The 21,947-nt window shown below is 40.7% G+C and overlaps 1 protein-coding gene across 1 annotated transcript; it reads right to left on the bottom strand.

Moving 5' to 3' along the window:
• Positions 1-893: 893 nt before the first annotated feature.
• Positions 894-21,557, bottom strand: fads6 (fatty acid desaturase 6). Its single transcript, XM_036571665.1, has 6 exons — positions 21,199-21,557; positions 15,488-15,654; positions 13,644-13,824; positions 10,911-11,095; positions 5,751-5,930; positions 894-1,043 (listed from the first exon to the last, which is right to left on the bottom strand). The coding sequence occupies exons 1-6, from the start codon at positions 21,398-21,400 to the stop codon at positions 894-896; spliced, it is 1,065 nt and encodes a 354-aa protein (XP_036427558.1). The 5' UTR covers positions 21,401-21,557.
• Positions 21,558-21,947: the final 390 nt, after the last annotated feature.

Below are 21,947 nucleotides of genomic sequence, written 5' to 3'. Positions count from 1 at the left end.
AGCACTCCATGTTCCTGAACGTATCGGCAAGCATTAGAGAGGTTAAACATTGTGATGGCTGTCCGGCACCTACCTCATCACTCCGACGCAGGGGCACCCCAGCTTGTTCTAAGCTCCATGTACTGAGGAGTTCATTGCACATTGTTTCGTCCAGATTGCTTCGTCCTACCGAGAGTTATTACAGAATATTCGGGGCCTCTTTCGAGTGAATCTCCCTGTATAACATGACACTAACTAACCAAACACTGTAAAGGGTAGCACGTCACCTGTGAGATATGTGATGCTCCACTGCTAATGCTGCGTCATTGGAGTTCAACATGCTTGGAGGAGAACACTAATTCTGTTACGTCAGCCAGCAGATGACTGACTCCCATCACCAGGGATCAGGCTTGCAATCTCCCAACGCTTATCCTGCCAATTCTAATTCCTTTTTTGGGTGTATTTTGATTTGGGACTGCTCATAACTCTCACTTTAGAGCCATAGTGTTTTATTTTAGACTAAAATAATCCAATAAAGAGAAGAATAGGGCCTAACAAAATTCCTATCCTAGATGCTGGACACACTAAGAAGCTCTTCCGCAGCTCTAGAAGTTACTCAGTACCGCAGGAGTTTTTGGACCTGATACCCTTTTTACTCCTCTGTCCACCTCTGAAAATCGCAATTCTATGACTGGCAACATCCCTGCGCACCCACACATGCGCTCTGTCTCTCTCTCACTGGTAGCTTCACATCTACAGGGATTAAAGGCTTCGTTAGGAAGCTGTGGCATCAGTGCGTGCTAGAATCATTGTGCGAATGGCTACATTGGTCGTATGCAAAAATGAAGCCTCTCCTTAAGGAGAAAGTTAAAAAAGCAACAAAACAAAAAAGTTTCTTCTTTTTCTCCTCCTTGTCACTGCAGCCCAACCAGCTCAGTGATGGGCGGGGCCCACACCATCAGCTCCTGGTACTTATGGAAGAATAAACTCAGACGGGAGAGGTAACTGTCCTCCTGATACGGCAACGACTTCTCCTTCAGGTACCGGGACACGATCGGCTTCACCTGCAGAGAGAGAGAGAGAGAGGGAGAGAGAGAGAGAGAGAGAGAGAGAGCGCGTTAGATGTATTTTTTAATTATTATTGATTCACCAGAGCCAGTTCTAATCTACATAAAATAAACCACACATACAGACAATACAATCAGAATTATGCACACATAACAGGGCATTGAAATAACTTTAAAAGAGGTTACTTCAAAAATGTATTCCATTACAGATTAAGACTAAGCGACCCTTATTAATCCCACAACAGAGAAATTTCACCTCCACATTTTAACCCATCCGTGCAGTGAAACCCCACATACACACTAGTGCACACACACACTAGGGGGCAGTGAGCACACTTGCCTGGAGCAGTGGGCAGCCCTATCCACAGTACACAGGGAGCAGTTGGGGGTTAGGTGTCTTGATCAAGGGCACTTCAGTCACGTACTGTCGGCTCAGGGATCGAACCGGCGACCCTCCGGTCACAAGTCTGGTTCCCTAACCTCCAGCTCCAAAGCAATATTACCCAGCTATTACTGACACAGATTGCTGCAGTATAGTATTGTATTCTTGGTACAAAGACGCTGAATGTGTGTATGTGTTTGTACATGCGTATACATATATACATTTTTTTTCTTTGTGTTTGGCTTGTCTTGCTTTTCACTTTATTTGTTTGCCGTATATACTGTCTGTCTGTTGTCATGATTTCTGTCTGGCTTGTCCTGCTTTTCATCTTATTCATTTACCTTGTGTACCATGTCTGTTGTCATAAAATAAAAAAAAAGCCTTTTTAAACAAGAGTTTAACACAAGCCAAACACAAAAACTGGACTTTTTTGTGAAACACAATGACAGATTATAAACTTTACACAGTTTGAGGCCAGTATGTGATGACTTAGGAAGTTTTCATTGGTGCATTCATTGCTTATTAGCTACATTAGCCTCGCAGCTCCAGCGTAAAGCTAAAGAAGCACTTTAGACACAAAACACGCCTCGGCTAATCGACTTCATTTAGGCTAAGAGTGGAAAAATGTAAAAATTTGACTTTTTGCCAAATTATTCCTTTAATGATCTGACTGCTGTAGTGGTCAGGGGAGCCATTTGTGGCATTAAGTATGTTAATCTGAACTGACCAATAATCCTGAAAGGTTCATGTGACTAAACACAGTGTGAAATCTTAGTCCTTGGGATAAAAGTCAGCATGTTTTTTGAGCTGCACATTCCTCTTCTCTTAGGTTTTATTATAATGGGTTGAGCTCCTTTTCATTTAATGTTAATCTGGACAGGGTTCCACTGAAAAAGAGATTTGGGTTTCAGTTTGGCGTCCTGCATCTTAATATTTAAGCCATTTAATAGTTGTTCATGAATAAATACGAAGCAGTAGACCACACAAACTCACAGCGTGGGCCGCTGAGTGCCTATCCTCTGTTAAATCACTCACTAAGAAGTCCCAAATTGGCCCTGGAAGCAACATCAGCAAATAAACTGCGTTTCAGGGAGCTTCAGGAAATGGCTGAGTAGTTACAGCCTAAGATCAAACTGCACAATACCAAGTGTCGGCTGGAGTGGAGTAAAGCGCCGCCACTGGACTCTGGAGCAGTAGAAACATTCTGTGGAGTGACCAATCAGCTTCTCTATCTGTCAGTCTGATGGACGAGTCTGGGTTTGGCGAATGCCAGGAGAACATTACCTGCCTGACTGCACTGTGCCAGCTGTAGAGTTTGGTGGAGGAGGGATGATGATATGGGGCTGTTTTTCAGGGGTTGGTCTAGAACCCTCAGTTCCAGTGAAGGGGAATCTTAATGCTTCAGCACCAAGACATTCTGGACAGTTGTACTCTTCCAACTCTGTGTGAACAGTTTGGGGAAGAACCTTTCCTGTTCCAGCATGACTGAGCCCCAGAGCACAAAGCAGCTCCATAAAGGCCTGACTGGGTGAGTCTGGTGTGGAAGAACTTGACTGGCCCTCTCAGAGCCCTGAGCCGTCAACCATATCACACACTTTTGGGATGAACTGGAACGGAGACTGTGAGCCAGGCCCTCTCGTCCAACATCAGTGTCTGACCACACAAATGCTCTTCTGGATGAATGGACACAAATTCCCACAGACTCTCTCCAACATCTTATTAATGCCTATAGATTTAGAATGGTATGTCATAAAAACTCCTGTAGGTCTAATGTGTAGCTGTCCCAATACTTTTGTCCATATAGTGTATCTTCCTATACATTAAAAACGTGAAGTTACGCTTGTGACTTCAAATAGTAAAGAAATGCAACCAAGTACTATGACAAACCAATTTGACTTGTTCAGTTGCGTTGTCACTGAAATGGAAGGACTATAATATAAAAGGCTGTTATTCCTGTATAATTTACCCAATATAAAAGTCAGTATCCTCACATTAAAGCTCTAGATTCTGAGCATCATCCTTACAGTTGTCTCACTCTAAACTCTGTGTGAGTTTACATTTATGAACTGTAATGTAGTCACGATAATTTTGGGCCACAGCTCACAGTCTAAATAGCTAAATAGCGCTCAGAAAGATGTTTCAGCTCCTTCTTCCCGTTGCTAGCTAATTGTTAATTTATTCTATAGCCTTATCAGGTGTGTCAGAGCAGGACATGCAAAACTATGCAGTGCAGCTGGACTGCAGCACTGGGGAGAGAAAAGGATGGGCTGTAGAAGGACGGTTTGGTCTGCTGCTCAAAATGCTTCAGCAGAAATGGACACAGATACTAAAGCACTAACTATCATTTGAATCCCTCAGCTGACATTCAGATAATGTGTGAAGGTGTAAGTGTGAATGTACCAAAAATGTCCTGAATTTATAATGATCTTACAGGGAAAACATACTTTCATTAGCTTCATAGGAAAACCAGAGAAAAAGGGCCACAGGACGGACAAAACACTGCTTCTTTTTTATTTCTTTAAGGAAATGATTAAGCTTAGAAAATCATCACTGTATGTGTGTATCCATTTTATCAGCTCCACTTACTATATAGGTGCACTTTGTAGTTCTACAGTTACAGACTGTAGTCCATCTGTTTCTCTGATACTTTGTTAGCCCCCTTTTACCCTGTTCTTCAGTGGTCAGGACCCCCATGGACCCTCACAGAGCAGGTACTATTTGGGTGGTGGATCATTCTCAGAACTGCAGTGACACTGACGTGGTGGTGGTGTGTTAGTGTGTGTTGCGCTGGTCTGAGTGGATCAGACACAGCAGTGCTGCTGGAGTTTTTAAACACTGTGTCCACTCACTGTCCACTCTATTAGACACTCCTACCTTGTCAGTCCACCTTGTAGATGTAAAGTCAGAGACGACAGCTCATCTGCTGCTGCACAGTTTGTGTTGGTCATCCTCTAATCCTTCATCAGTGGTCACAGGACGCTGCCCACAGGACGCTGTTGGCTGGATATTTTTGGTAGGTGGACTATTCTCAGTCCAGCAGTGACACTGAGGTGTTTAAAAACTCCAGCAGCACTGCTGTGTCTGATCCACTCAGACCAGCACAACACACACTAACACACCACCACCACGTCAGTGTTACTGCAGTGCTGAGAATGATCCACCACCCAAATAGTACCTGCTCTGTGAGGGTCCATGGGGGTCCTGACCACTGAAGAACAGGGTAAAAAGGGGCTAACAAAGTACCAGAGAAACAGATGGACTACAGTCTGTAACTATAGAACTACAAAGTGCACCTATATAGTAAGTGGAGCTGATAAAATGGACAATGAGCGTAGAAACAAGGAGGTGGTCAGAATATCATGGCTGCTTAGTATATATGAAGTATATATGAAGAACATATCATCACTGTTGGGACAAAATATTATATCTCCAGAAAGGTAACTTTCCAGGAAATGGGAAACTTTGAATGAGAGTTATTTGAACCAGGTTTGTATCCAAGTAATTTTGGAGGGGCCATTTATTATGAAATATTAATACAATGTAAAGAGCAGCTGGTATTTTTAAATTCTGCCAAAAAATGAAAAATGCATATCCAAGGTTTTGTCACTGGAGCGATTATATGTCTTATATGCAATGTATTTCGCTGTTGTCGGAAGAAAACCTCCAAAGTGGTAACTTTACAGGAGAAGGAAAAAACCTACTTTACTTTTAATGTAAGTCAATGGAACCAGAATTTTCCCAAGTCATTTTGGGTCATTTCTTTTAGCCCATTCATCATGAAACGTACACACAAAACAGAGGACTACAGGTATCTTCAAATTATGTCAAAAACTGAAAAACATCAAAAATGGAGATGAAGCCAACAGCAGCGATCTATGACTTCTTATTACATATAGGTTCTCACACATATATAACATCATTATTACATACAGGGATTTCCGTATTATATAATGAGACTCATTGTTGTGACCCTGAGCTCTGAATTGTTGTCAGCTTTTCTGCATTCTCCCATGAAAGAGCTCCCCAGCCCCCAACACCCCCTGACTGACTGTGACTGTAAGCTTAATGTTGCTGTTTAGCTGAATAAGTGCTACTGTGGAAAAGGGCATGTGTTTTCCAGTTATGTGTGCTGGGAAGTGTCATACCACTCTGTCATTCAGTGTTTGCTGAAGTTTACCATCAATTTAAATTATATTTAAAACATATGTGGTGTATATATTATTATAAGGGTGTAATTAGCTACATTATATAATAATTCCTATAGAATGTAAATATGAGTCTATGTCTAAACACTGTAGAAAAACAAGTGTGTGCATGTTCACCTTCAGGCACATGTTGTCAGAGAGTGAGGGGAACAGGTGGTGTTCTACGTGGCAGTTGATGAGCGAGTGTCCGAAGGTCCAGTCAAGCAGTGGGTTCCTGGGCAGGTTGAGGACCCCGTGACTCATCTGGTAGATTCGCTTGGGCCTCCGACTGGGAGAAAACATCGGCAACCCAATGTGCTGCACACAAACAAACCAACACACAAAACAAGGCCTCATGATTAACAAATAAAGTTAATAGCTCAGTGAAAATTTACAGAATTGTACTCTTCCCACCAAATATACTCGATATACCACGACATGTTTATCTATAATCTATATAGAGCTACAAGGTTAATGTAGCTAACCAGTAATGGAAGTTCTTAACCTCAACTAGCATCATTGTTTCACAGGAGAAACCACATTAGCAAGTCTATTTCAGATTACGTAATCATTCAGCACAGTTTGGGGCAAGTGTGCGATAATTTAGACATACAGTACAGCACCATGCTAATTGGTGGGGCATACGCTTCCATTAGCTGTTAGCTACATTAGCCTTGCAACACAAGTGCAAAAACAAAAGAAGAACTTCAGACACCAAACATGTCTTAGATAATGTATTACATTTGAGGTAAATGTGGACATTAGATTTTTTACCAAACTGTTCTTTGAGTGTTTGTAGTATCGCTGCACACAGAGCAGTATACATAGCCTCTATTGCAATGTGTCTACTTGATAGATGTGTATATGAGTATGTGTAAATATTGGGGGTGTTAAACAATAAAAAAAATCATGATTAATCACATTAGTTTGTGTAATTAATTAGCATTAATCACATTTGTCATATTTGCTAAAAAAAGATTTTCTCCTTTTGTAAAGCAGTGCCTTTTGTTCTAGCGGAGAAATTACGCTTTATCAGAATATATTTATTGCTTTTAATAATCCAGCAATAGTCAAGTCAAGTCAAGTCAAATTTATTTATATAGCGCCTTTTACAACAGATGTTGTCACAAAGCAGCTTTCCAGAGAATCCGGGTCCACGCCCCCAGTGAGCAAGCCTTGGCAACAGTGGCAAGGAAAAACTCCCTCAACAGGAGGAAGAAACCTCGAGAGGAACCAGACTCAAAAGGGGAACCCATCCTCCTCTGGTCGACACCGGATAAATATTATTTTCATTGTATGAACGCAGAGTTCACATGAACCGAATATGAAAATCATGTGGTTTCCACAGAGTAAATGCAGTTTCTGATCTGATTCTATCACATACAGCGCACTGCAGCTGGGCTTCAGCCTGAGCTCCTTTAGTGGCATTAATAATTTACTGTATTAACGCATCATTAATGCAGGGGGGTAATAAGCAGTCAAAAAGGAGTGACAATCTTAATTGCTTCTGTTGTATTAATGATCATACAGAATCTTTCTAACTTTCACTGGTGTTTCTTCTCATACTTCTATACTTTCCACAGTGTGAATGTATATGCTGTTTTTGGTTTATAAATATTCATGAATGTTACGTTAGAGCTCTGATGTCATGCGTCATGCCCATCATGCCTGAACTCCAGGTCTAAGCTTTTCTTTACGGGAAACATAAATGGCATTTTCGAAAACTGCAGCTAAGCCGATACGCTTTACTGTAGGTACATTTTTCTCCAAATGTTGCTGGATTTTCTGAATGATGAGGTTGTTACAAAGCTGAAATGTGAATATTGCTACATGCTGCACATTAAACTAGCATCTTAACACTGACAATCTCACCCAAACTTCATCTCCTCTGCAGACCAGTTTCTGCTCCGCCATGTTGAACGGTATAAACTTTCACTATGACATGACGAACATGATCAGAACGGACTTAAACTTTCTGATAGGGAATGTAATCAGATACAGACGTTTACACGGATATTATTCTTCTATTTAACGGATTATTTACAGGATTACCCACCTCGATCAGTCAGATAGAAACTGTATTCTGAATGGTCTCAATCGGACTAGACTTTTCCGACTGAGGTGTTTACATGGACGTATTCTATTCTGGTTGAGCTATTAGTTAGATTATTGATGGATTATTAGGCTGCATGTAAACTTGGCTATTACTTTGTGGATTTCAATTCCAAAGCTTTGGAGTCGATTCTCAATTCCTAAATGTCTGGATTCAGAGAATTATGCTCTTTGAGATCAAGTCTCAGCCCTAATATTTTAGTAATTTATCGTGTTACTGTGTCATTAATGCACCAACTTTTATGAGGCATTTTAGGGAACAGTTTTATTAAATTTGAAAAACTCTGTAATCTGCTCAGTAAGATGACCAGGACTTCACTGGGGGCCCAGACAGGGACACACACACACACACACACACACACACACAAAGAACAGCTAGCCCTTTCACAAAGATACACACACACACACACACACACACACACACACACACAGATACACACAGAAAATAAACAAACACAAAAATAAAGAAAGGGAAGGGCCGAGTCTTCCTACATTCCACACAGCTTCAAAAGAGACCTCATAGTGACACAAATACACAAATACTTCACCGTATCAGCACAAACTGACACAAATACCGCACGGGATCAGCACGGAACACAATAAGTCTCAGGCTGGGAAAATCATGCATGGATTGTTCTTTTCTAAATGAACTCTGTGAACCAAAGCCAAGGTTAACCTTCTAACCCTGACCACGGAGAGCCAGCGGAGAACAAAGCAGCTTTAAGAGCTAAGAGCGGGCGAGAGAGAGAGGGAGAGAGTGGAGGAAAGAGAGAGAGGGATTAGGGCTCGAAACATGAACTGGCCTATCCAAGCTCCTCCGACAAATGTGTCACTTTGTAGCTACTGTTGCTGTTTATAGACGAGCTTTACAGAAGATGGAATTCCTCCTAACGAGAAACGGCTACTGTTAGCGTGGCAACAAACGTTAGCACATTTCTAATTTCCAGGCTAATTTCAGTTAGTCCAGCTTGTTAATGAAGCTTTTTGAACTGAAAAGTCAGCGGGTCTCATTCACCAACCGCTTTAAAAAAGACATTCCTTATTAAAACTTACACAGTTTTCATGAAGATTCTGATATTTATCACTGTTTTCTTATGTGGGGTTTGTTCTCAGGTAAGAACAGAATCTACTCACACTCAAGAGCACAAAGGTGAGAACAGTTCTGCGCTTTAAGAACACGTCATGAATCTGACGTAGACTTTTTCTTAGGCCCTTTATCAAGAACACATTTAATTCAATATGTAGCAACCAGTGGTGGACAGTAATGAAGTAAATGTAATTTGTTGCTATACTTAAGTATTTTTTTCCTATATCTGTACTTTACTGAAGTTTTTCCATTTTGGGTGACTTTTTACTTTCACTCCACTACATTTCAAAGTAAATATCTCACTTTTTACTCCACTACATTATGAGAAATCTGTCGTTCCTTTTGGTTTATGTCTGTATAAAAACGTAACATGTCAAAACGAAAGAAGCGCAAAGCAAGAACACCAATCAGGGCACAGCGGTCACTTAGTTTTGAGCTTGTTTTGACCTGTTGGTCATACCGACCCAGTGCAGCAGCGTAAAATTTTGGGAGAGTCTGTTCAACATAAATGATGAACTAACCTAACTTTGTGTAAACAGACCACAGTATAGAAATATGTACTCATATGCAGTTGTGACTGACGTGTCTTTTTTCTGAATTTATACAAACAATATTTCATTTTATAGTAAATTAGTTTTGTCTAGTTTATGTTTATGAACAGAGACCTACAGATGCAGTTTAGTAAAGGAAACTTATTTGTGAATCTGAGTTTAAAGTCTTTATTAATCTTAAACTTGTAACTAAGTTGCAAATCTTAAACTGAAACTTTGCTTGTTAGTAAAAAGTGATTTCAGAGCCACTCAGTTCTACCTGATGGAAACTGTTCGCCTTCAGTGTTTTGTGTTTATGATAATTTTAATAGACATCAGCGTCACTAATTAATGACCTTCTATTAAAAGACTGGTTTACCAAGAGAGACACTGGAGTATTTTCACCTAAAATGAGTTAATGAAGCGAGTCTTGTTATAAAAATGATAACAGGACATCAGAGCCATAATTAATCTTTTAGTACTTTTACTTTCGATACTTAAGTACATTTGAAGGCAAATACTTTTGTACTTTTACTCAAGTGGAGTGTATGTGAATCGGACCGAACTCCCAACATTTTGTAAAGCTTGTCCCACTTTGCAAAAATTGCTATGAACATATATGTGGGTGGATCATGGATCAACTGCAATAAAGGTGTATGAACGAGAGGATGAGGAGCCTTGTTAACTGAAAAGCCAACGTTATTTAGCATTTCTATACAAAGACTGCTACGGTTTCTCGTTAGGCTGAATGAGATTTTTACCAACGTTTTGTAATGCTTGTCTAACGTTAACTATGAAAGAACACATCTACAGGCAGAGCATTGAGAGCTCACTTACACTGAAAGACAACAGTGGACTGCATCGTAGCTAAATACAGTATATATCGTTGCTGTCGGAAGAAAATCTCGCATCTCCAAAATGGTAACTTTACAAGAGAATGAAAAACTTTACTTCTAATGTAAGTCAAAAGAATTAGATTTTTTTCCAAGTAATTTTGGGCTGTTACTTTTGGTCCATTCTTCATGAAATGTACATACAATGTAAAAGGTAACAGGCATTTTTGAATTATGTCTATATATATATATATATATATATATATATATTATATATATATATATATATATAAGAAATGGGATTGTGCCGAAGTGTTCCATAATTTGGGAGCTACTACACTAAATGATCGAACACCTATAGAATAACTATTAACTATTAATTATTTTGCTTTAAAATGCCCTGCATGTACCCATACGTTATTATTGGCTTAAAAAACATAATTCATGTCAAAATGAATCCCAAAACCGTCATAAAACATTTCAGGCATTAGGCAGCTTATTATGTACTATGTATTAACACAGAGGCTTTAAACTCTTCAGACGTCTGGTTCCTATCACCACAACTGTGCCTCCAAATTTCTCTAGAACAGAGCATTTCACGTCAAACCACTCTGAATGACTTTGTTTACATCTCAACTGGACACTAATCTCACCTATAATCTCAACTAACCAGTTATGTAGGTATGCTGCTTGCATATGTACATATATTTTGTGTATTTACACATTTATTGCTCACCTGGAAGATGTTGACGTGGATGTACGGTAAGGAGAACATGGCTCTGCTCAGCAGCATCACCAGCAGAGCCGAACCGCACTCCAGCCCAGACACACACCGCAGCAGTATGTACTGAGAATACACACCCACGCTCACACACACCACTGTACGCACAACTGCCCACAGAGGCTGACCCTTTAGCTGACCTACAACACAAAGAAAACACATTAGAGCACACATTTTAACCTCTCTTTATCCATTAGAATTAAACAGACTGTGTTTGTTACTGTGTATTTAAGGCTGATGTATGTAAATGAGCTCTGTTCTGATTGGCTGTCCTGTGTTGTATCTCATTCAAAAAGCAATCCAGGCTGAAACACTCCTTATAACTTTAGTTTGAGTGGGCAGAGCTAAACTGCTGCACGCTATAGGTGGATGTATGTAAATTAGGACTGTCAAACAATTAAAAAATGATCTACATTATTTCCATCATGTGAACGCAGAGTTCACATGAACTGAATATGAAAATCACATGACTTTTTACACAGTGAACATGAAAATAAAGTGAAAAACAGCTCCAAATGCTCTGTGACTGTAACCTCTCGCTCTCATACTGCAACCACACGTCTTGTTTCCACTTTCCACTGTTGCTTTTCTTAGTTTGCTGCTCATTGATTGATCCATAGCTCAGTGTGTAGTTTGGTGATAAAATTCACAGCATGGCAGTAGCTGGAAAAACTTTAGTTTTGTCAAGAGAGCCAAAAATGAAAGCTGTCATTTAAAAGCTGTATTTGAATGAGAGAGCTACAGTCATGGAGTCATAGCAACAGCAAGCTAAAGGTAGGCTTCAGCCTGCAAAATCTGAATTTGTTGATTTGGTGTTTTTGCACCAAAGTTTCCAATATGGACCATATGGCGGGGAATGAATTTAAAAAATGTGAGAAAAAAATTGGTTTTCCATGATTATGGGCCCTTTAATTCATGCAATCATTTCAAAACCCTGCTTGAAGTAGATTTTTAGCTCTGAATTTTTAAATCAACTGATTTCTCATTAATTCCCACGAAATATTAATTTCTTAGAAGGTGTATTGTTGTGTCCAAGCATGAAACTGAATCTCTGAACTTTTGTGTAGCATTCCTGTGTTTCCTTCAAGTCTATGAATTATCCTTAATTACTCTGTTCCTCTTGAGAGGTAATATATTCCTCCGTTATTATTATGTATCTCTTACAGAAGCACCTTCCTGTTTTATCGGCCAACCATATAAATCTGCTGAGACACAAGGATGCATAAAAATGTTAGAATGGACGGATCCAGGCCACCACCATCACCCAACACATAGACAGGTAATGTGCTTCTCTGGGAAACGCAGACCTCAAGATGATTTCATTTGAAACTTGTTTCTGCATCACTGTCAGTTTAAAAGCCTGAGTACTATAAAAGTATTGCCTTTGCATAGACCGAGGCTCGCAACCCAAATGTAAAAACAGCGCTTTTGTACTTTCAGCAAAAATCAAATCACCTTGGGAGCCACAACACTTTATGTCCACTTTACCATCTTAGCTGTAAATATGTCTCAGTATGTGCTAATTTGTTAGTATAGACTAACTAATTTAAGATAAACGAATACACAGACTTTGCTCTGCTTTAAGCTTTAGCTCAGCTACAGCGGCTTTTCTCACATCTCTGACAGGAAACTTTTCCACAAAAGTAGAACAGCTAAAACGTCTCTCAACATTCGATTTTTTACAAGGCTGAAGTCACTTCCCATTTGCCAGCTTCTTGTTAGAATTTTCATGTTTGACTGGGAAAATTCAAAGGAGAAACTGACTTCAGCTTTGCAAATTTTTAGTGTTTGAGTTTCTCATTGCAGATTAAACGTATCAGGAAACCAGCTGGAGTGATTATAAACACTAATAAGTCCATTTGTCTCCAAATTATCGATGTTCATCTTAAATCTCTCTCTTTGCCGTTTTGTTAGTTACTAGCTAGGCGAGACTGTTGTCTGTGTTGCTATGGTGACCAGCAGTCTGCGCTGATCTTCAGGGTTAAAGGGTGAATTAGCAGTTCTACATTAACTCCAGAGTTTAAGACCATTTATTGTTAAACTGTGTTGAACGATCAGCAGAGCTTTATTTTACTGTAAAGGAGGATTATTTTATTTTTACCTACAAATCTGATTCAGCTGTGGAGCCACAACAGGGCAGTAAAAGAGCTCTTTGATAGAACCCCTATAACCGACCCCTGTGATAGAACTTTCAAGGTCTTTCCTTCAGCTGTAATACAGCAAAGAAAGGGTTCTTGTTTGGTGTCTTTGAAGGAGATTCTGTGCTTAATAGCTCCTGAAGTGTAATTTTTCCTGTATCCCAAAGGATTTCAGTCTGAACTTAACAGACTGCTCCTTAACTTCAAACTTCAACTTCAATGATTTTTTCAGCAAGCCACAATACAGGGCAGCCAATTAGAAAAAATGTGATTTTCATACATACTGCACCTTAAATGTACAGCAATAAAAACAGCCTGTTCAAATTTAAGAATAAAGAGGTTAGAAAATATGAATTATGACTGTTTTTGGTACACAAATCACACAAATGTAATTATTCGGCTTTGAGGAAAAAAATAAAACCAGGAGAAATGCAGGATATGAGCCCTTTAAAGGACTCATAACAGGTCTTAAATGTGTGCCAGAGACAGATGGAAATCTGGAAATCTCTACCTCTGTTTCAGTTTCTCTCTCTCGCTCTCTCTCACTCACCCATGGCGACTATCGGTGTGATGATGGGTACAGCGAGTGGGGCGACGAACAGGTACACGGTGCGGGGCAGAAAGGGGACCTTCCAGGTGCTGGAGTCTCCCAGACCGATGACGTTAGTGTGAGCGTGATGCATCTTCACATGAGCCTTCACACCTGCTCTGGCAGTGAACGATCCACACACCTGTAGGCACACAAGCACGCGAATACATCACCACTGTGCAAAAAGGAAAGTATATCCATTTTTATTTTTCTACATCATTTGAGCAGCTCTTCATCACCATCATCATCATCATTTTTGTTTATATAGCGTATTTCCCATGCTAGGGATGCTTTACAATCAAAGAACATCAACGCATTAAACAATTAACAACAAAGGGACAATACAGGTAAACATTCAAGTGTAAACGGAACAACAAGAACTTAGTGGAAAAAAGTAAGTCATTTCAAGTGTTCCAAAAGGCCCAATCCCATTTCACCCCTCACCCCTCCCACTTAGCTTTGACCCCTCCGTTTTGTGCCTTCACGTCTAAATGGAGGCTTTTCAGAGGCCAAACAGAGAGTTATGAGAAAAAGAGAAAAACCAGCAAGATGGACAAGAGACCAAAGAAACCCACAAATGTGAGAATTTACTCTGTTAAAAAATTACAGTAACCACTGTATAGGGCAGTTGTGGGCTGGAGGTTAGGTGGTTCCCTAACCCCCAACTGCTCCCCGGGTGCTGTGGATAGGGCTGCCCACCACTCCGGGCAAGCATGCTCACTGCCCCCTAGTGTGTGTGTTCACTAGTGTGTATGTGGTGTTTCACTGCACGGATGGGTTAAAATGCAGAGGTGAAATTTCCCCATTGTGGGACTAATAAGGGTCACTTAATTATCTTAATTTAATGTCATTTCAGTGTATTATGGTCATTTTCTTCATACCAAGCATAAAAAATTGCTAGTAGTGCTGACGTCTCAGTAGCTAACAAAATTTTCCCATTCCACTTTAAATAGTCCAGCAGTTCTGACGCCTGAAGCGCCAGAATGTAACTGCTGCACCATTTAAGGTGGAACAGGAAAATTCGAACAAGAAGCTGGTGAATATCTGACTTCAGCTTCATATCACTGAAGAATTAGGGGTGGGTGATAATAAATAATTGCCCCCCTCTTTGAAGGCATATGATCCCTAAATGTAACTAAAGCCCAGCAGTGAGGAGCTGAACTTTACCCTCCTCTGCTGTCACTGCAGACTGGCAGGGTCGCCTACAGAGCAGCGCTGGTAGCTGTTAATGATGTGATGCTCTTTTTTTTTGAGGGTCCCATTTCAGAGGGGAGATTTCAACCACTACAACTTGTAAATCAGTTCCAAGGGGCAACACTCGAAAACAAGTGGAGGGCCAAAGTGTTTCGTAATTTGGGAGCTACTACACTCAATGATCGAACACCCATAGCGTCAATTTAAACCTTGTAACATGAAGAAGGCCTAAATTTTGCGATCTTTGATTGCCTTTGTTGCTTGGCAGCCACAGCCTAATGTTAACAGACTGCTTGGCAGAAGAACTGTTTATTGTGATTATTATTAACAATCAGCTGAATTATTAACTGATCATTGGCTTCACGTCATACGTTTATAATAATGCAGGGTCATATCAAAATAATCTAATTGAATTGAGTCATAGTGAAATCTGAGATTTTATTGGTGTGACCTGGAGAAGGAAGCCCCCCCAGGGTAATAAGGTCCCCCCCCTCACTTCTCTTATTTAGTCTCACTGGAGAGAGTTTATATGTGAGTTTTACAGCTCAGAGGTTGTTTGATGTACAGTGTCAGTGAAATGAAGCCTTTGTGTGATTGGCTCTGTTTCTCACCTCGATGAAGAAGACGGCCCAGAACTGCCCCCACGCCGCCGACTCACTCAGAGCTCCGTGACTGGACAGGTGTGTCCCCTTCACTGTGATTACAGCGTGAGCCACGCCCATCACCAACAGACCCAGCACAAACCACGCCACCTGTGAGGAACCCAACAGCAAGAATGCTGCGAGAGAGAGAGAGAGAGAGAGAGAAATGGAAAGAGAAAAGAGAAAAGAGAAAAAAGAGAGAGTGAGAGAGAGAAAGAGAAAAGAGAGAGACACAGAGAGAGAGAGGGAGAGGGAGAGAAAGAGAGAGAAAAGAAAAGAGAGAGAGAGAGAAAGAGAAAAGAGAGATACAGAGAGAGAGAAAAGAAGAGAGAGAGAAAAGAAGAGAGAGAGAGAAAAGAGAAAAAGAGAGGGAGAGAGTGTGAGAGGGAAAGAGAAAAGAGAGAGACACAGAGAGAGAGGGAGAGGGAGAGAAAGAAAAGAGAGAGAGATAGAAAGAGAAAAGAGAAAAAAGAGAGAGGGAGAGAGAGAAAGAGAAAAGAGACAGACAGAGAAAGAGAAAAGAGAACAGAGCGAGAAAAAATAAAAGAGAGAGGGAGAGAGTGAGAAGAGAGAAAGAGAGAGAGTGAGCGAGAGAGACAGAGAGGAGAGAAGAGAGAGTGGGGGTAGAGAGAGGGAAAAGACAAGGAGAGACAAAAGAGAGACACAGAGAGAGTGAGAAGAGAGAGAGAGACGGGGAGAGAGAGACAGAGAGAAAAGTGAGATAGAGAGAAAAAGAAAGGGAGAGAGGGAAAAGAGAAGGAGAGGGAGAAAAGAGAGTGGGAAGAGAGTGTGAGAAAGAGACAGAGAGAGAGAGAGAGAGAGAGGCTTCAGAATAATTCCACATTTCATCCTCCTCCCATTTGAAACAGCAGCTCTCTCTCTCTCTCTCTCTCTCTCTCTCTCTCACACAAACACTCTCTTGCTCTCTCAATGTCTCTCTCTCGTGCTCTTTATGAAACAACAGTGATTCTTTAGAACCTCTAGAGCTCCACTGACCCTCTCCATACCCTGTCCTTTATTCGGAGCAATGAGTCCAGTAGCCCCAGCGGCTATTTTCTATGTTAATTTGTTTCAGGAAACAATGCGGTACTTTATAATAGAACGTACTTCAGTACGTTTGCTAGAACATGTTAGACCTTCACATTGAAGAAACAGGTTGGCAAAAAAATTAATAAACACAAACAAGTATTGTAAGTTTTAGCATTGTACCAAATGCATGTTCAAAGGGGAATTCCACTGATCTTTCCAAAATGTGTTCATAATTCAATCAATACCTTCATTATTAATCAATAAAGGGGAGCTCCACCGATTTTTCAACATTTCTGCAGAGTGATTCGGAGCGGTTTGGTGTGAAATGGTTCAGATGTCTTTACAGTGGTGGTGATAGGAACCAGGGGTCGCCATGACTACAACACAGATATAGACATTTTATTTACTATCCAGAACCAGCAGTGAACCAACACGAGTTTCTGAGTGAAATGGGACTGGGCCTTAGTCTAGCCAGTAAACTAGTGGGTGAACTTGGACACAAATAAACTGGGGAGAAAACTGGGTAAAATACCAAAAAATAGGACTAAATAACAAATAAAAAAGACTGAAACAGACTAAATTAATTAATTTGATTTTCTTGCTGAACAGTTTCTTTAAAACAGAGCTTGCACCCCTCACTGCATTCAATCCTATTCAGTGGGTTTAAATGAGAGGAAAACTGGACCTGCCCAAAGGGATTTGGATACAGGACGCGGGTGGGGGGTGTGGGGGTTGTTGGGGGTGCAGGGGGAGCTAGTGGGTCAGCCATTCTCCATGGCAACCAAAGAAACTAGAGCTGAGCTGCAAGACAAGTTGGACATTGACTCTGGTCAAAGAGCTCAGGTGTCAGAGATGGACCTTTCGTGGAACAAACAGTCGATCAGCCAAGATGTCTGGTGCCAGCAATCAACCCGAGAGTCGTCTGTTTCAACAGAAGGAAAAACACTAAAAAAAAAGACCATTTTGTCCAAAGGCTTTAACATCAATGTCACACATTTGCTTAAATGTGAATAGTGAACACGAAATACTGCAGATTCTTCAATATTTCTTGTCATAAGTTTGTTTGATTTTTTTCCAAACTCTAAAAACTTTGTGTTGTTTTCTTTTCCAGGAATAAATAAAAACATTCCAAGGTTTTCAACGTGATGTCAGACTGTATATCTTTGAAATCTTTCTAACAGTTTTAACAGGACAAATAAACTTGACTGTGTTTTCTGCACACAACAGTGAGTGTTTACATGCAGTCAATAATCCGATCATAATCGCATTTCTGCAGTTATCTGATTATTCAAATGGTTATGTAAACACCATACTCCAATCTAGAAATCCGATAAAGAGGCTGGATTTTAGCTCAGTAATCAGATTTCTCAGTGCTGTAAACTCGGATTTCTCAGTCTGAGCATGTGCGAAAACAGAAAGCGGTACCGGAAATAAGCGAACAGCAAATACATGCTTGACAAAATGAAGGAACTAAACATTCTTCATCTTCTACATGATGTATGTTCATATTTTCAGGTAAAGTGGTGTGATGTTAAAAAAAAAAGCCACAGTATGAAGTTTGAGTTTTATTTTACGTTTACGTCACGGCGTCTTCTGTGAGTTTATTGGCTGTAGTTGCAGCCAATAAGCAGAAATCTGATTACTATCTGACTCATGTAGACATGGAGTTTCACATTATCTGCATATAAATGTGTTGATCGGATTACTGGCAAAATCTGATTTTCTGCAGTTATCAGATTATGCATGTAAACGCCCTCAGTGTGTTGTCTATGACACACTCTTAACTATAAACACAATCAAACGTATGACACACAGCTAAAAACAGTAGCAGCCTTTTAGGTTATAAATGTAATCCATTCTTTTTAGTCTTTTCAGCTTCTTTAGCTGTTAGCACAGGTGGGTAGTCCAGGTCCTGAAAGTAAAAACCCTGCCCAGGATTTTGTTACAACTGCTTGAACATCTCTGCTGCTGGTTTCAGCAAACGACAGACGTCAGGCAGTTGGAACAAAATCCTGGGAAGGGTTTTTACTTTCTGGATTACCCAAATCTACTTGTTATCCACATTAGGCTCTTAACTTCAGTGCAAAAGTAAAGGAGCAACTTAAACCTGGTTTGTATTTCTGTGAAGACACTGTGAACACATCTGCCTAAAGACTCAGAAAAGAGCTTATGGGTAAGCATAGCTTGTAGAAGCTGGAAGAGGTCACGAAAATCTCAAATGACGTACATGACATACGAAGCTGTGAATGATCGGTTCTTCGGTAGCTTGGGGGCGAATTGACCCAGAGAACTTTTAAAGAGAAGAATTTCCACTCTGTAATGTCTTCTGGGCATCTCAAACACTAGAGGGCGCTCTGAGCGAGTCCAAAATGAATGGGTTAAGATGGAGTGTTTAAGCAAAATCATAGTTTATAAATGCTGAAACACTTTTAATGTAAAAGAATACATTAATTTCCTGAACACAGAACAGCATAAAACATTTTAGCACTGCTGTGATATTTTTAAGAGCTTTTAAACTCGAGTTATAGGAGTTTAAAACGGCGCCTCATGTATGTCCATGATGTCTGTGAGCGTGAACAGCCAATGAGCTGCTTTGCTCGCCAACCAATCAGTACTCAGTAGCAGTAATGTGAGCGTCCTGCTGCCCAAAACCCGTTTGCTGTAGAAAAAGGAAACATACAGGTGAGTTTTCTTTGTTTTTTTAGTGAAATTCATCCTTCTACTGTCTAAAACTAAAGGAAAGTTCTGGTTCAGTGATTAGAAACTATTTTAACTTTTCGTTTTTAGCCATTTAGCTCCATTTACTCCCATTCATTGAGGACGTGCTCACTGGCACCCTCTGCTGTTTTGCATTCCAGTTTTTGATATAATGGGGGAAATAGGAAGAGGCCAGGCTCCTCATAAACCGGCTCTGACTCGACCCAAACCACAGATAGAGGATACACAGCAGACTTTCCTCTTTATTTTCTATAAGCTCTGGTTTGGACACTGCCCCCTAGTGGACACTGCACAGGATGCCACACATGTTCACAGACTTGCAGATGGTATAAAGTATGAAACAGCCTTCAGCCCAAAGGCGGAGAACCGGTTCGTGTCCCTAAGTGTTCTAAATGTCATTGAATGCCGCTGTTGTTGGCGGTTTTTGGGGATTTCTGTCTTCCCTGATGGCTCTGCAGTCCTCATTCATTTATGAAATCCTGTTTTTTGACAGTCTTAATGGGAACCATGTCTTTTCCCCTTTTTTGGGTCTTGGTGCTCTAACTAGCACATCAAACGTGACAGGACAGTACTGCAACCTTTACCATGAGCTGGGAAGCTGCTCAGACCAAAAAGCACATTAAAACAGCTGCACACACATGAAATAAAGCACAGGATGTGTAGTGGGAGCTTCTGAAACCAGAGCTCTAAAAAAAGACGATTCTTCAAGGGTTCTTTAGTAAAGATAATGGTTCTATATAGAACCATGAACACTCAAAGAACCATTTGAATGAATAAACAGTTCTTGCATGGTGAAATGGTTCTTCAGACAGATGGAGAATGTGTTGTATATGGCTCTATTTAGCAACAAAAAGGGTTCTACTATTGGTTACGATGTCAAACTTGTAACAATAGAAGAATTATTTTTGGTGCTATAAACAACCATTTTCAAAAATGTTCTATATACAGAAGCATATACAACACATCTTTGAACAAAGTGCTTCTTTGAGTGTTCATGGTTCTATATAGAACCCTTGTCTTTAGTTAAGAACCCTGGAAGAACCATCTTTTTTGTCAACATCGTCTGTGTTGAATATATCTCATTTACTAAACATTCAGGCCTGTTTCTGAATGTCTGGGGACCTTAAACCCCTGGTTCTCAAAGCACTCCTCAGGGGGTCCATCTGGGGGTCCCTGAAGACCAGTTTGAGAACCACTGCTCTAAGCAGCATCCTGTTAGGGGTCCCCACACCTCACCCATCTCAATAATATTCTATTGTGTACAAGAATAGAACAGGAGTTAATATTTCGTTGATTTTGCTGAAGAAAAAAATGTAAGAAAACATTCACACTTTTTTTTTCAATCAATTTAAAAAAAAAGGACACATTCAGGGGGTCCCATATTGGCTCTAATTGACCACCCTGTGAATACTGGCACATATCTAACTATTTGAATGGGAATCCCTTAATTGGCAGAGTGCTCTTGCATATATGAGGAACAGATAGATAGATAGATAGATAGATGATAGAAGATAAATGATAAAATAGACTAAAACAACAATAAAAATATGATGTGTAGAACAAAAATAAACGGTAAAATCACATAAATACTATGCAGCTGACAATGCAGTGGTGCATGTCCCCTCCAGTGAACGAACAGAGTGACTATGTCCTGTAAACGATCATGTTAACAGTTGTGCAATGTGAAATATTTATGGACGAATAAACAAAGTGACAGTGCAGTATGTAAAAGGTATAGATGTATAAACAAAGTGGCAGCGCATAGTAATATGAGTAAAGAGACATAATGTAATGTGATGTCCAGCTGGTGCCCAGTGAGCCTGTCCTGTCAGTAATTTGTCTTGGTGCAATTGCTGGATGCATTAACTGACAACAGTAAACAGTGAATAACAAAGGCAGCGCTGTGTTCCTCTGGGAGTGTGACGGTGTTTTACCTGCAGGCAGGCTAATGAAAGCCACGGCCAGAATGCTGCAGTCTACCCCTCTCCTCTCCCACCAGCTGCTCTCCTTCACCGTCTTCTGCACCAGCCGGGTCAGTTCCATCATCAGCGTCTCCCTGTCCTCTTCCCCTCCACTCTGCGCCGGCCGCTCCATCTCTCTCTCCCTCTCTCTCCACTCCTCCGGGACCTTCTGCATGCTGCCGTTGACCTTCACGGACACACACAGAAACACAGGCACAAACGTCTGAGCGCACGTCCTTCACACGCTCAGTCCCATCGGACGGCTGGACATGTTTTAGACACAATGGAAACAGATCTCTTTCTCTCTCTGGGTCTCTCCCTCTCTCTCCCCTGTCTCTCCCTCCCTCTCTTTCTCTTTCACAGCCTGTCACTCCTCCCTCCCTCCCTCCCTCCCTCCCTCCTGCTTTCTAGTTCCCACAGCTACGCGCAGAAACGCTTACAATGCAGAGAGCTTGTATCTGCAGCCGGAGTCTAGGTTCTGTTTTCCTCTACTCATGAATTCTGCATGCACCTCACCCTCCCCTGCCCCCCTCTTTCACTGGCCTGACAGTGCAATTTGGAAAGGAAGAAGTGTGAGAAGAAAGAGAATGAGAGAAAGACAGAGAGAAGATGTTTCCTCCACCTTCAAAACAGTCAGACCCCTGTATAATACAGACAAGGTCTGTTCATAAGAGCTGCAACTTCACAAATCACTGTTACTGCTATGATTATCATTATATTAT

Source organism: Colossoma macropomum, unplaced genomic scaffold (assembly GCF_904425465.1).
Source record: "Colossoma macropomum unplaced genomic scaffold, Colossoma_macropomum, whole genome shotgun sequence".
NCBI lineage: Eukaryota > Metazoa > Chordata > Actinopteri > Characiformes > Serrasalmidae > Colossoma > Colossoma macropomum.
The sequence above is the reverse complement of the archived record's forward strand: the minus strand, read 5'-3'. Positions and strand labels throughout refer to the sequence as shown.